The sequence below is a fragment of the Cuculus canorus genome, chromosome 2 (assembly GCF_017976375.1).
Source record: "Cuculus canorus isolate bCucCan1 chromosome 2, bCucCan1.pri, whole genome shotgun sequence".
Lineage (NCBI taxonomy): Eukaryota > Metazoa > Chordata > Aves > Cuculiformes > Cuculidae > Cuculus > Cuculus canorus.
In genome coordinates, this window is record NC_071402.1 from 70,843,432 (window position 1) to 70,859,204 (window position 15,773).

At 37.5% G+C, this 15,773-nt stretch overlaps 1 protein-coding gene across 11 annotated transcripts in view; it reads right to left on the bottom strand.

Moving 5' to 3' along the window:
• FHOD3 (formin homology 2 domain containing 3) overlaps positions 1–15,773 on the bottom strand; it is a 403,933-nt gene that overhangs the window by 23,070 nt on the left and 365,090 nt on the right. For 8 of the 11 annotated variants that reach the window (XM_054057575.1, XM_054057574.1, XM_054057571.1 and 5 more), the window contains 3 exons: positions 10,358–10,548; positions 8,466–8,658; positions 1,609–1,638 (listed from right to left, as the gene is read on the bottom strand). In XM_054057575.1, the coding sequence (XP_053913550.1) occupies positions 1,609–1,638; positions 8,466–8,658; positions 10,358–10,548 (414 nt within the window). The remainder of the gene's footprint in view (positions 1–1,608; positions 1,639–8,465; positions 8,659–10,357; positions 10,549–15,773) is intronic. The other 3 variants (XM_054057577.1, XM_054057576.1, XM_054057567.1) reach the window with 1 other exon arrangement.

Genomic DNA, 15,773 nt, shown 5'->3' on the forward strand with positions numbered 1-15,773 from the left:
GAAATATGTTTTCTTTTTCCTTTTAATCTTTCTTACTCCTACCAATTCATCATAGATGAAAGAAGGTGTGCTGCATTCTCTTATTTCTTTGCATAATAACAAACATTAACTTGATGATACCAAGTCAGTCAGTTAAAGGGATGCAAATCTTCAGAGCCTTTTTGTCAGAGAATGGTATATTGGGAGACTAGGTCTTACTTTCAGAGCTTTGATTGAGTCCCTGGGGCTGTCAAGATTGCAAACTTAAAATACTTAATCTGGAAATCAAAGACAGGATGATTCTATTTTAACATAATGACTTTTTGGAGTAGGATGGCAAATTGAGAGGCAAAACAATAATCCCTACAAGGCACTGAGCTAAATATACCAATGTAAGATTTATTTTTCATAGTGAGAAGTTTGTTTTCTTGTTAAAATATGAGCTTGCAACATTTTCATGTGGAAAGTATGCTAGAATATCACATGTGAAAATAAAAGACAGAAAAGCATTAAGGAGAAAATTCTGTGAAACTGCATTCCATTTTTGCATTAAGAATACTCTCCTATATACATTGAGTTGTAAAGCTGATTAATACCATCTCAGGAATAAAACAAAGGATAAAGTTTTCACATAACTGTTAGTTACTGTTCACACAGGTTAGTTAAGTGTTGGCATAAAAAGGCTAATTCACGTAGTTTTCTTTCTGCACCCGAAGCTATACAGCACAAATGATCACTGAGAAATTCTATAAGCTAGAAGTTTTGTTTCACTTCCTTAATTTTCAGATGTTGCCATAGATTAATGCCCAAACTCCAGCCTCTTGAGCAAGTGGCTGCCATTAGGAAACAGTGAGCACTAAGCTATATTGTTTATGGTCAGCACACTGAAGAAATCTCTAATGCCAAACAAAAAATGCATTGCACAATAGATGCAATACATTGTTTTACTATGAATGTAACTAGCACATTATACTTCTTTAAATATTTATTCCCCCCTTTATTCATTTTCAACATCACTTTCAGGAGCACTTTATTATAGAATCATAGGATGAACAAGTTGGAAAAGACCTCTTGGATCATCAAGTCCAACCATTATGATAAATACATGAACTGCTCCATGGCTCACCTCTGTGGTGACTGAAGCATCTTATTCACAATTCATAAAGCAAGGAGAACTATTACAATTTGCTTTGCATCCCTATATCAAATGCTTTTGAACACTTTATAAAGTAATACCATTTAGACATATAGCTTAATAATGAGTATGAAATGATCATGGTAATACCTAGCTTAAGGTAACTGATGATCACCATGACATTAATATCACTGATGCTTTGGGTAGTGGGGACACCTTGCAGTTCAGTAAATGGACATTAAGGCAAAGAAATAAGAAAACTGAAAATTATTAAAGTCAGGATATCCTTATTCAACAGAGCAGGTATGCATATGGTTAAAGCTGTCTGTGAAAATGCATTCTTATGATTGAGCCAAGAAGCTATGAGAAAAATGTCATGGTTCATAATTGCAGTTGAGCAGATGGAGTTGAGCAATCATACTATCTGAGTTAGAAATTAGATATCACAGCACACAGGGGGCATAGGAATGACATGCTCTTTCAGAGAACTGTACCTCAGTATCCTCTTCTTCATCGGTCTGCCACTGGAAACAGAGGACAGGGTGAAGAAGGACAAACAGCAAGATTTAGGAAAGACAGTGTGGTCAAACCAGGACAGAGTAAGAGATAACCATAGTACTGTTTATGCAATTATAAGAGGACATAAAAATACAAACATATAAGGAATTAATTCCTTAGTCACTCAGCTTGCTTGGGATTTTTTAGCTAAATGTATATAGAACAGTCTGTCACTGTCAGTAAGGTATATAAAATTTTTCTTATTTTTCTTACAGAAATTATGAACTGAAACTATTTCTCTCCTGTGAGTCATGCGGTTGCTTGCCCACTTTTTGCCCTGTGGAAACTGAGAGCACTAGAAGGACTCCCTCTCCTTCTTCCAGCTTTGTTCAGCACAGGGAGGTCCTGGCTGCCCTTTATCCCAGGGCAGAGGTTGGCTTCTTGGCAACTCCTTTTCTCTACACTTAAGTGCTTGTTTTAATTCTTTTTTTAAGCTGAGGCTTTTCAACTTTCAATTTAACAGAGCACTCAAATCAAATGCTGAGAGGTCTTTGAATAATGCTTAAAGTTCTTCAGTGGCTACCTGATATCAAATCCTGGAAATTACAGAGATGAAATTAACCTTCGTCTTTCAGGGCTTTCATCCTCTGTGAGGTGTGTGTGTATGAAACTATCTTGATAGTTACACTATGATAAATGTGATGAGCATATCAAAATATTGTGTCATACAGACTGTTCATAAATGTGGTGATTTTCAGGGAACTAGGAAACTATTTAGAGCAGTGTTCCCAAATGCTTGGGGAATTCTTCATCAGGTTGTAAGATGCCCCACATGGAAGGTTTCCAAAGTAAAATGGTTTCTCAAATATCTGGGCTCCTTGTTACCATATTTTTCAGTTTGATTGTTTATAGAGTGCAAACATAGCCGAGAAATTCGATGATTTTTTTCTTTTTTTTTTTATTTGTGGGGTTTGTTTTGTTTTTTTTTTAGAAGAAGCATTCTAGCAATTCTATTCCGTTCTCCAGTGTTACTAATACATATTTTTGACCTTATCTCCATCTCAGCTATGATTTCTGTCTGGGATTGATACATTCTGTTCCAGAAACATTCATCATCAAAAATGAAAGCCTGATTTACTTTGGCCCTCAGCTTAGTTTCAGCACAATCTCCTTAAGAAGATTAGCTGTGAGAGAGTGCTGAGCAGCACATTAACATTACTTTTTAAGGGTATGTTTTATTCCAAGGGTGAGATGCTTATTTTTGTTTAGACACAGTGGCACTGACAGAAACATGGGCAGATATTTTGCAGAGGGACCTCAGCAGGTATATTCCCTTTACATTAAAAAGATCCTTTTGTTTTTTTCCCACCCTCCTGAGGGCAGGGACTCACACCATAAAGCAGTTCATCTAAAGAAGGCCACTGTTTACTTTTTGGTATGAATAAGAAACAGCAAAGAGAAGAATGGGGAAGCAAGAACATAGCTGTATTCTAATCCATATGTACATCTTCCTAATAAATAAAAGGCAAGAGGAGAGCAAATTAAGCTAAACAATGTGTACAGGGCACTCAGGGAAAGGTGAAATAGCAGAGTACACACATGGCAAAGAGTGTGCTCCAGAAAAATGTGTTTACTGTTACTTTAGATCAAGCTAGATTTTTACAGGGGAAGTCCCAGCTGCTTACCTTTCTGCCCATTTAATCTACTTAAAGTCATTTGCTGTGAACTTCTTTTAGGGGTAATGTACTCCTCTATGCTTGATTTTGCTCATCTCCAGTACCTAAGTCATTACCACTTCCCTTCCTCCTGCTTCGAGGGGAGAGGCCTCACACCTAAAACTGCTGCCCTTCTACATCCAAGACTGTTCCAATGTACAGGAGGAACAGTTCACTGTGCCCATCAGGTTTCCATGTCTGATAAGCCATCTGCCCACCACAGATGACAACATGAGTCAAACAAATCAAACTGTTGTTTTACAAGGGAATCTGCTCTCATCCAGGTGTGTACATTCTGCCTTTTATTTTCTTTTTCATTTAATCATTATAAATATACTGAGAAATATTAATAAATTAGGAAATGTTTAACATTTAATATTACCAAAAAGCATGGAAAGAATACTGCTATACTGACTATCTTTTGCAGGCACAAGATGGTAATTTTAAGAAAAGAAGACCGCCTGATTCTTCTGTCATCCAATTCTGGATGTTGCATGACAATCTGAGATTTCCCTCCCTCCTTCCCTCCCTCCCTCCTTCCCTCCTTCCCTCCCTCCCTCCCTCCCTTCTTTTTTCTCGCCCTCCTGTTTTTCCTTTAGGCTAGCATTTATATGTGGTGAATTTGTCACTTCAAAATATTTCTATTACATAGCTATTTTGGAATTGAAACTCTTAAGTATCATAAAAAGCAGAGCTTCATAAATTTGGGAGACATATGCTTATGTTACCTACTATTATTAAAAACATTAAAAAGATCAGACTTGTATCTATAACTGCATTTATTCCCTATTTTGCTTGCTTGTTATTTTTAATGTGCCTGAAATCAGTGCTATCACTTGTTAATGCCAGATATTAGGTTACAGAGATGAGTCAATTTTCCCTGTGAAATTGTGGCAACTGAATGTTATCTTTTTTTATTCCTTAACCCCCCTCTGCCTTTCTCTCTCTTGCAGACAGCATTTGCCAATATTTAATCTGACAGTACCCAGTACATTTCAGCTAGTAAAGAACATATAAAAGTTTCTATTGTAAAAGGCTGAAAGAAAGATTGGAAATATTCTCCATTGTGTTTCTCAGCCCTATTCCATGTGAGCAGTTGCTGAAGCTGATGCAAGTTCTCCACACAAAGAGCCAGCAGACTCTCTCCATGCAAAGAGCCAGCACCAAACTATCTTCCAAGACTGCAGGGGGGCACCAAGGTTTAAGAGATCTGTGCTTTCTCATTAAGAACTAGGATGTTTTTGGCTTATTCCTTTCCCATTTTTGCTAAAATCCCTCTTCTTTGGCTCAAAATCAATGTGCTGTAAGGTGATAAAAATGAGATCCTTAGGAAACTTTCAACAGAACAGGGAAGTAAACATCAAATAACTGCACAATCTTTCTAGGTCACCAAAAGCAGAAATTAAAATTCCACATGACTACTTATTAGAATTACTTTCTACAAAATGTTTCTTTCCAATGTCAAGACCTAAAAATTCTCCTATCAGTGTTTTGTAACTAGTTAAGTGTATTGTCAATGCATTACTGATATATCTTCCCTTTCCAATTCCTTCAAATATAAACCACTATGAAAATCAAGACCAGATACAAAGTACAGCCAACACAAGACTACAATAAAACTCCCCTTTTTTCATCATCACACATAAATATTTTCTATCCTGCTGACTTGGAAATTTGTTTTGAGATAGATGTGTCTTTGAATTTGTCAAAAGAAGCTGTGACAAACTGATGCAACTCTAATTCTGTTTCACCATGTACTGCAGTCAAATGATCAACAAAATCAAATGAACAAGGCTATATTAATGGGCTACAGTTAAAGAGATTTAGTAAGTCCTAAAATAACCGTATGGCCAGATGAATAACTTTGCACATGAATATATCTGCACAAAGGGAATTTTAAAGAATATGGAGTTTTTTACTCCAGCCGGCTTTTTGTTTTTAAACTAATAGGACTAACTATGTATTAGTGATAGGCAAAAATTGCTCAGTTTCTGAGGACCCACAAGATATTTTTAGGTGGAACACTAGCTAGATGGCATTTAATTCTGTCAAATCTCAACACTTACTTGAGCTGAACAACACAGCTCCTTCCAATAGCACATTTTTTCTGGGCAAGGCCTAGCTGCCTCCCTTCTTACATTTTCAGAAGATGTCCATTGTCCCTGGCTCTGCTCCTCACTGACTATCAACCCTGAGCCTTTCAACTGTTTGAAAAAGTCCCTTCTCTCCACTTCCTGAATCCAGCTGCCAGTGATCAGATTTTCTTTTCCCCTGCATTTCCTGCATGAAAAAGATGTAGAGAAACTTTCTCAATCCTGCACAGTCAGTTCTTCTGGACAGATAATACAGAAACACTACATCATATAGCAGGAAAGCAGTAACTTCTTCACGTCTCAGTATTGTTTAAACCAGTAAAAAGTAATGAAGTTATCTAAGCAAATGGAAACTTTATTTTACCAATCTCTTTGGTTAATGCTATCTTTTAGCTTCTCTAAAATAAGGCAGAAAAACTAAGAAGCAATTGAAGAAAGTAATCTCAGTTCCCCAGTGGCAGTTCTGAAAATTTGTATGACTGTATTATACCCTTTGCATAAACCAAAGTATCTTCCTTAACCTGAGGCAAGACCAAAAGGAAAGTCTGTAGAAATAATAATACAGGTTTAACATTTTCTCTAGATGGGGCAGATTTCCAAACTTATAGAGGATATTTCCAGTAAAGATCTGCAAATAATTGTGAGGCAATGACTTAAATACAATCTCAATTTATACCAGTCTCAATGCATACATATATTTCAATCTATCTTGCCTAAGTCAGAAAACCATAATCAGCTTACAGCTTTTCATGCCAAAGGCAGGCGTAGCTACATAAGGAACGAACCACTTGCATCTAATCGACACTCCAGATTTGGATTCTTAGAGAGCTGGAAATTTTTATTAAGTACTGGCACTTCTTAAGACTTTATTTGGATTGAGTCAAACTTCATCAACTTAAAGAAAAGATAAAAAGAAAATCAAGGGGATTTTAAAGCTTACAATGCTGAGAAAACTAATCTTGTTTTAATTTATTCTATCAGTATGTAATCATGGAGTCAAAACTTTTGCAGGGTGACATCCACTATGAACATAAATTTGTCTGTTCTTTCAGTTCCTCAAAATAGTCTGTTCCCATAAAACTGGCTGTTCTGTGCTTTCAGTTATGAAGAAAATTGCTGTGCGTGTATATGCATATATGTATACATACACATAAAAATAGATAAAATGCTAAAATTAAAGACTATATTAGACTACTCAAAGATGGAGGGAAAACTCCCATTTCAATTCAGTTGTAACCACTTAGATGGCTACAATATTTCATCATTTAAATAATATCCTCAGTTATGAGCCTAATTACTACTTTCTTTTTCTTTATTCTTGGTTGATTAGGTAAACACAACTCCTGGTGTCTTCTAGATATTTTGGACACTGTCTGTGCAATGCTGTTCTGGTTTGAGCTAATGCAGAATCAATTTTCTGACTTTCTGACTTCAGTTAAGTCCTGTCTAAGTAACTTCACTTTCTGAAAGTTAGCTGCATGTCTTTCAGACAGTGTTCTTCTCTAGAAGTGCTACTATGGGACATTAATATGCAGAAAGTCCATTGCTTATACTTATTCCTACAGTAATCAAGGCAAGGCCATCCTTGGGCTGGTGAAAAAAGGCCACACCTGCTAGAAGGGGCAGACATGACAGGTGACCCTAAACTGATAAACAGAGTATTCCATCCCATATACGTCATACTTAGTATAAAACTGAGAGGTCACAAGGGTCTCTCTTCTTCGCTGGCTGACGTCCAGTGAGGACCTCGTCTGTCTGTTAGCCCCTGATCCCAGATCTGTGCATTCCTGAATCCAATCCCTGAGCCCAGCTCTCTCCTAGCTTCAGGCGCTTTCCCTCGTGTCTGCTCTGCAGCATTTGTGATGTTGTATAGTCATTCAGAGGTGGGGTGAGCGCATGATCTCAGATAGAATAATAGAATCACAGAATCATAGAATGGTTTAGGTTGGAAGGGACCTTAAAGATCATCCAGTTCCACTCCCCTGCCATGGGCAGAGACACATCCTACTAGATCAGGTTGCTCAAGGCCTCATCCAACCTGGCCTTGAACACTTCCAGGGAGGCATCCACAACTTCCCTCGGCAACCTGTGCCATTGCCTCATTGCCCTCACCATGAAGAATTTCTTCCTAATGTCTAGTCTAAATCTGCCCCTCTCCAATTTAAAGCCATTCTCCCTCATCCTATTACTACAGGCCCTTGCAAAAAGTCCCTCCCCAGCTTTCTTGTATAACCCCTTCAGATACTGGAAGGTCACTGTAAGGTCTCCTCTGAGCCTTCTCTTCTCCAGGCTGAGCAACTCCAGCTCTCTCAGACTGTCCTTATATGGGAGGTGCTCCAGCCCTCTGATCATCTTTGTAGTCCTCCCCTGGACCTGTTCCAACAGCTCCATATCCTTCTTCTATTGAGAAGTGCAGAACTGGACACAAAACTCCAGGTGGGGTCTCACAAGAACAGAACAGAGGGGCAGAATCACCTCCCATAACCTGCTGGCCACGCTTCTTTTGATACAGCCCAGGATACGGTTGGCCTTCTGGGCTGCGAGAGCACAATGCCAGCTCATGTCAAGCTTCTTGTCAATCAGTACCGCCAAAATACATTTGCATATATTTTATTACTTTATAATTATTTTATATTATTATTATCATTATTATTATTATTATTGTTCTTCTTGTTGTTATTTCATTAAAGTTTACTTCTAGTTTCCAACACACAAGACTTTTCCTCTCATTTTCCTTTCCCCTTTCCCTGGAGGTGGGGAGAAAGGGAATCGGGAGCCTGGCTGCTTGGTTTTAGCTGCTGAAATTAGCCAGGCCAGGGCCTAAACCACGACAAACACACAGAGATGCTCCTTTTGGATGTTGAATTTATGTTTGTTCTCACAATGAAGGACTTGAAACTTTTGTCTTCTAAGAGAACAAAGTTCATGACCTGCAGTATAAAAACTTCTTAGGAATAAAAATAAAGAATAACAACACTTCATATACAACATTCAGTGAAAGAAAGTTAAATATCTATGCTGTGGGGGATACATTTTGCCACTTACATCTGTTATCATTTTCCCTCTGGTCTTGTTTCTTTCCCTGTGGTTAGCTCGTTTCTGTTTTTGCTGCAAAACTCGTTCCCTTGTGGTGCGGTATTCCAGAGCAAATTCGCTAATAATTTTGCAGAACTTATTGATGTTGACTTCACGTATCGCATAGGGAGGATGTCCCATAAATAACAAAAATGAGTGAAACCTGGAAAACAGTAAGTTCATAAATGCAAAGAAAAAAAAAATCTTTCTTGATGGTTTCTAGAAAAAAAAAGCTCATTTCAGTGAATCCATTTATTACTTTATTAGCTTCCATAATTTCTTTTGTGCTACAGAATTTTCATGAATGCTTTGCATAACACTGGCATGTTTTATAATTAAAACCATGAAAGTCTAGTCTATGATAACTTCATCTCAGTCCACTTTCCCAGGCTGATGCAGGAGATAAGATGTTTATGGAACGCCATCTACTTTATACGACTAATTTGGCATGTGAATGACCAATTTCATTTCAGTTATAGAAAAATATTTATTAAGTTTCAATCTTATTTATTTGTATAAGCTACTTCAAAGAGGCTGTTAAGATGTTCAGGAAAGTCTAGACAAGAAGAATGCAGATTTACAGACTAACAAGCACAAGAAGGAAAGAATTTCTGTTTCACAAAAAGCAACCATAAAATTATATTATCTACCAAGTACTTTAGTTTGGGATAATCTCAGTTCAGTTTTACTGCTTCTGTGGAATTCAGAATTTTCACACTATTTGCAACTTTTACTATTGCTTCTATATGGCATGATTTAAAATAGCACACAATGTTTAAAAATATATGGGAATTCCTTTTCAATGGTATGAACATACATGATGATAAAAAGTCTTCCCAATCCTAGAAAGATGCCAGTTCATGGATATAGTTTTTGAGAATTCTATAGTAGCAGTTGCAGAGTATAATAGTAAAAAACAATATTTTTCATATTTGTCCAATGCATATGGACAGCACAACAGCAAACTGGTGAAGTCACTGCCCTACTACTGCTATTGGGATTTCTGCTTAAAGCATGAAAATTAAGTCATCATTGAAACAAAAGAAGAGTTGCAATAACTTCCTAAGTGTATGTCCACAAAGTTGGGATCATTTGGAATCCAGATCCTAATTCTGACCATAGCAATTTGGAAAATTTCTCAAAATGTCACTAATAAACAGCATGAACACAGATAAATTACAAAGTCAAATTACTTACACAGCTACAATTGTGAATCTCAAAAGAACCTACTTAGGTTTATTGTGCAATTATCATGAATTTATACATTTCAGAGCACTGCAGTTACTGTTAACTCCACTGGAAGAAACTAAACAGCAAGTCCTAAGGAGAGGAATCTTCTCTGCTTTCCAGTGTAGGCATAAAACACATAGCTGTAGATCGTGCAAACAAGAATGTGGTGCTTACATGAAGAACTCATTGTACCAGAGTCATTTCATTTTCTGCATATGATAAATTTGTCATTAGAACTTCATCTTTTTTATGCAGCCTGTTCTTGTTTATCAGATAGTAAGCCAGCAGCCCTTAAAAATATTTAGGGAAGCACAGAAAATATAGTAACACAACCATAAAGCTGCTAGATTTTGGGGACTAGGAGTTCAAAGACCCAGTTATTGCACTTTTGGAATAAATGATTGCCTGGATCAGTATTTCTTTCAATTAGAAATACAGAAACTTTTCTAGAGTAGGGAACTTCCTTAAATGGCATCCGTAACAAAGTATGCAGCACATACATCCTGGTAACATTACTCGCTGGAATGTGGATTAAAAATGTATTAAAAATATATTTATGATCTTGTAATTTGTAGCTGTAGCAAATAATTCATTATTTAGTTATTACTGCTGTTGCCAATCTAATTCTGTACCTGTTAATTATTCTTCTGTGAACAATCTTCAGGATTATGATCCTTTCTGCACAGTCTTTAAGGAACTCAGACATTTTTTGCTTTAGAGTTGGCTTCATTTCATGCTTTGCTATAGCCTTAAGGTGATCCCATGATGCTTTACACCGTCTTTCCATCTGACACAAGTTTTCCTGGAGTTGTTCAAAGTCAACCTTAATAAAAAGAAAAGAAAATGCAACACCTTAAATGAAAGCACTGTGGCAGTATCCTTGAGTATCAGAACAATGCAATGTCAATATTATAAGAAAAGGTCAATGTAGCAGCAGCACAACATTAATTCACATTATTAATTACTACTAAATAAATAAGAAAAGGCTTTCTTTATCATACTTTGTCTAGACATGAAATGTTAGTAAGGAACACTAATAACAAAGAACTACACATATACATATATGGTTTTAGTCTTGGAGGCCTAACACCTAACGAAGGGTCAATAAAAACTTGTGATGGTTTTTTTCCCCTTGCTGATAACTTCACGGCCACACAAAGCAACTGCATGACTCAGTTATTTTTGAGGTAATAAACTTTCCCTTTTTCTTAATCCTTTTCTCTACTACTCACAGCTTTTTATACCCTGCTTACTGCTCACAGTTGTACCCAGCCAACAATTCTCCAATTTAGGAAGCACTTGGATCTATTCCCTAGCCATGCACTGACTTGTTAATAGATGACCTACTTCTAATCACAAAATTCATTGGCCAGTAATTTTTAAAGCTCTGTCAAAAGCAAGTGTTATTTAGTGATCTCAGCACTAACTTTCATCCCTTGATATACAGTATGCATTTACTGGCTTGTAACAATATCATATAATGGCTTTGAAAGTCTCTCAACATCGTTAAAATAAATGACTGCATCCTACAGTAATATTCATCAGGACAGAAGCCAATACATTCCACAGAAGGTGAGAGAGCATTTCTCCTTTAACTCATCAACCAAAAAAGGTGATCAAATTGTGATGGCCTACGGAAGGCAGTCAGGATGCATTTCTAACAACTGGACAAAGTGTATTAATGACCCAACCACAGCACACAAATATATGAATGCAACAGATGAATAAAAACCTACCCAACACGTTCTTTAATCCTGAAGAAAGGAAAGAATTATTTTATAATACCACTTCATAGTTCAGATGATCTCAAGCTATAAAATACTGATTTAGCCCTCAGATTCCAAACACATCTGTGTTTGGGATGTTATAGTCTGGTAGTCCAGTTAAATCCTTAATGTCAAATGAAACCCAGTGTCAGAGACAGGTTTTAGTTCACTCTTTTTAGCTGTGTGCAGCTCCCACTTCTGAGATCTATATTGAGGACAGTCATAAGAAATGCATTATTATTAAAAAGCTCCTGGTATTGATTTGATTTGTTTTTGCTGTGATTTATAAAGTGATGAATTTTTCCTCTTCACAAAGAAATAAAAACATCCTTTGATCCATTCTGCTATTCAGAAAAGCCCTGCAGGCGGAGCAGCTGTGGAGGTTTTTGTTTGCTTTATATGCCTATCAATGCATATTTTTTTTTTTTTTAAAAAAAAACCAAACCAACAAGTCCTTTCTAGGTCAGTATTTTCACTGTTGATGATAAACACATTGCTACTCTCCATAGAAAGTATATCTATACGCACATGGGGAAAACCACTAGCATCCCTATTAAAAAAAGAAAAAAAAAGCCAAGAGAACATATTTCTAGGTCTTATTAATAAGAATTACCCAACCTGCTTCTCAGCCCCTGAAGCAGGGAAATTTATCTTTATGACAACTTTCATTGGAAACAGAATCAGTTTTAATTTATCAAAAAGCTCAGAGTTTAAAGCCTCTAAAGGATCAAGAGACATCTCTGCAGGACAGCATCTTTATTTTCAGCATTTTACGAAAAGAATTAATGCTGCATAATGGAAGAAAGACATGATTCCTTTATTTTTCCCCTGCTTTCTTTCTTGAAAGGGAAGATACAACAATTTTTGCCCACACCTGGAAGGCAATGCTGGGACTAAGGAGGAATTCAGGTGAGTCTCACATCACATTGTGGCTCCAGGAGACCTCAGCATAGCAGGTGTTGCAACAAGAACCACTGTGGTGTTATTTTAGAATTATGCTCCACTGAATAAGAAGCAGTAATCTCAAGTGGTCTTTACAGCTTCCTCCCTGGATAGGTGTTGTGCCCAACCCCAGGCTTAGGAGGAACGTGAAAACACACATTCTTCTTCCACCTCAATTCAGTACATGTATTGGCAAAAGACACACACCTTGCCAGTCCTGTTTACTGTTACTTTCTGCCATAATTTTTAAAATAAATCCCCCTTTCCCCCCCTCAGGCAAAATAATGAGCTGTCTTAGGCTGTTATGTAAAATAAAAACAACATTTCTTTCAGGCTCTGTGTAGTGTTTATTTGCATTTGTAAGCCAATTAGTAAAAGCAACTTTCCAAATGCTCCTGGGATACATTTGATACGTTCCTCCTTTCTCCTGCCAGGTTCCTCTCCATTCACAACCTCAATAGATGAAGAATAGTCAGAACTACTTGTTATTTATCTGTGAAATCTCTTGGTAGCCCATGTCCAGTCTTCTAAGAAGTGCCTTTGTACACACTATTGCATCAGAGCGGAGTAGCCAGAGAAAGACTATCTGAACAGGATTTAAAGACTAGTTTACATGACACAAGCTGTGGAGGGTCCGCCTCATTCAGGAAACCATTCCCATAAGTCAGTAATGGACTAACTGAAAAAAAAGGTAAATAAAAAAATCCCAACAACAACAAAATGTATTTTTTCAATTTAATGCACAAATGATACTCAGACCAAGAATAAATACTTCCACCAACATGACAGAAACACCAACACTCATTTTAATCCCTTTATGTCATTATGTATTGCTTGCTACCATACTAACAGATGACTGATGCCATAAACAACATCACAAAATAGAATTCTACCTGTTTTTTCACTTTATTGGTCTGAGAATTCAATATCACATGATACGCCTACTGCCTAAATGTTCTCCTGTTTTTCACATGACTCAAAAACTACCATCAAATGGCTCAGCATTTACCTCCCTGCCCATTCAGATTCCATGAACACTGGTCCTCTAAAAGACCCATTTTTTTCAAGTTCAAGTCCACGCCACTTATCCAATATCACCTGCTCTGTATACAAGATTAGAAATTTCTAATTAATGAAATACTAGAACATGCCTCAGTCATTCAAGCAGGTAACATTGGGAATTAAACACCGTGGTTCAAAACTAAAGTGCTTCCACTTTATATTCCATAGGGCGGCAATTACAATTCCAGGTATGCATTGCCACACACAGAAAACAACTAAAGCTGCTGTGAGATAACAGGTCATTTTTATTCAGCATTCCCTCAGCTGGAATGTGCTTTACACAAACGTTTCCTCTTCCAGCTAAATCTCTCCTAGTCTCTGGGCTAAGCTCCACCGCTACTGCGAGTACAAAACTTGCCTGAAATCAAAGATGCTGCACCTGATTATACTCGCGTTTCCTGCCTCCTGTATTTACATTGAGCCCTTGAACAGGGTCAGAAATGTCACAACTGGGTTGAAGTAAAAAAACTCAAAACAAATAAATGAAGGGAAACTGGTGAAGCTCATGTTTCTGCTTAAAAAGCATTTCTTTTCAAAATCACTGTAAATTACCTAAAATTTCATTCTGAAGGCCAGGGAATAACTTGATATGTAGGTTCACTATCCTTATATGTTTTCTGTTGATTGTTACAGTGTTTATTGTTTGTGGCTATAGCTTGTTTCTTTTAGTGGTGAACATATCAAATCCAGGCAACTTCTAAAAAAGACCTGGATCTCTGCACTTTTATCCTACCCACAAGGTCCATTAAATAAAAGAATGATGCTTTCACAATGACAAATTCACAATAAATTCACAATAAGGTGACAACTATTTTATCGCATCTCTTAGAATGAAGTACATAATCACAGAAAAAATCTTTCTCTGTTCAAAGTTCAAGATAGTTTCTGTAGCAGACCACAGCCTAGTCTGAGCTGTTTGCAATTTAGGGTCAGATTGCTTGTTCTTGTACTATTACAGGGATGCGTTCTGGCAGGGAACACAAAATCATCCTCTCTTCCTGAGCTGGTTCAGCATCAAAAGAAATTCTGAGAATCACTCCTTGCAAATACACTGTCATCTAAGTGCAGTGACCTTCTGTGGCATATGTTCAAAACTCTGTCTCCTCCAGTATTCCCACACTGGCTTGCTTCACCAAATGTAACAAGAATTATCCAAAGACCAGCGTCAGTCTGACTTGCACACTGTTGGTCACATATTCTAAGTGAAGTACATGGCAGCTCTCAAAGGAAAGTGAAATATAAAGGAGGTTCTGTCCAGACATTTCTAATGCCTGGGTAAGAGGTGGCATCCTGCCAAAATAATTTTGGAAATGCAAACACCTGCATCAATCCACTTATTAAAAATTAAAGGACAGATGTGCTTTCTGAGGTATGACCAGATACGTCTACACACATCTCCACTGCATTTTAGTTCCTCAAACAATCTACAATAACTACATTAATACAGGATCTTTTTGCAGATGCTCTATGACAGTTCCCACTGAGACGAAGAGGAGCAATACAAGTTACGTGATGTGAGTCACTTCAGCTGGTGTTACAGCACCCGCGACACTAATTGCAGTCATTTCACCTGGAACATTGTTACAACACCGTAGTGCTATCGGGCATATGTGCCAAACTCCATTTGCTTTCTTTCAGACAAAATGAAGTCTCATTAGCCATTAAAGCTCCCTCCCTTTTGCCCAAGTCTGCCCTGCAACCAGCAGTCTCTGCCTTACCCTGCTTAGTCTTCCCCTTCACTCTCACCAGCCCATGCCAGGAACTGAGGCAGTTACAGCAGTCCTTGCAGTTGGCACCACAAGGAATGACAGAACTGTAAGAAACCTTGCATACCCCAGTCCCCTTTTTCCATGGAAAACAGTTTTACTTTTGGCATTTATTTTCGCTTGAAATAATGTACAGAAAGCATACTTGAAGGATAATTGCACACAAATACTTCCTGTGGAGCGAGGCAAGAGAAACCCCACTGAAGCAGCACAAGAGGCAGCATGATCTTTCTTTCTCTTTTTCTTTCTTTCTTTCTTTCTTTCTTTCTTTCTTTCTTTCTTTCTTTCTTTCTTTCTTTCTTTCTTTCTTTCTTTCTTTCTTTCTTTCTTTCTCTCTTTCTCTCTTTCTCTCTTTCTCTCTTTCTCTCTTTCTCTCTTTTCTCCTCTCTCTCTGCCTTCCAGTGTGTCAAGCAGAAGACATGGCATGCCAGAATGCCACTCCTGTGTCATCCACCTCTTTTCTCGCGACGTGGAGCTGCAAGCTTACTTCTGTGTATGTCTTAGTCTCATTC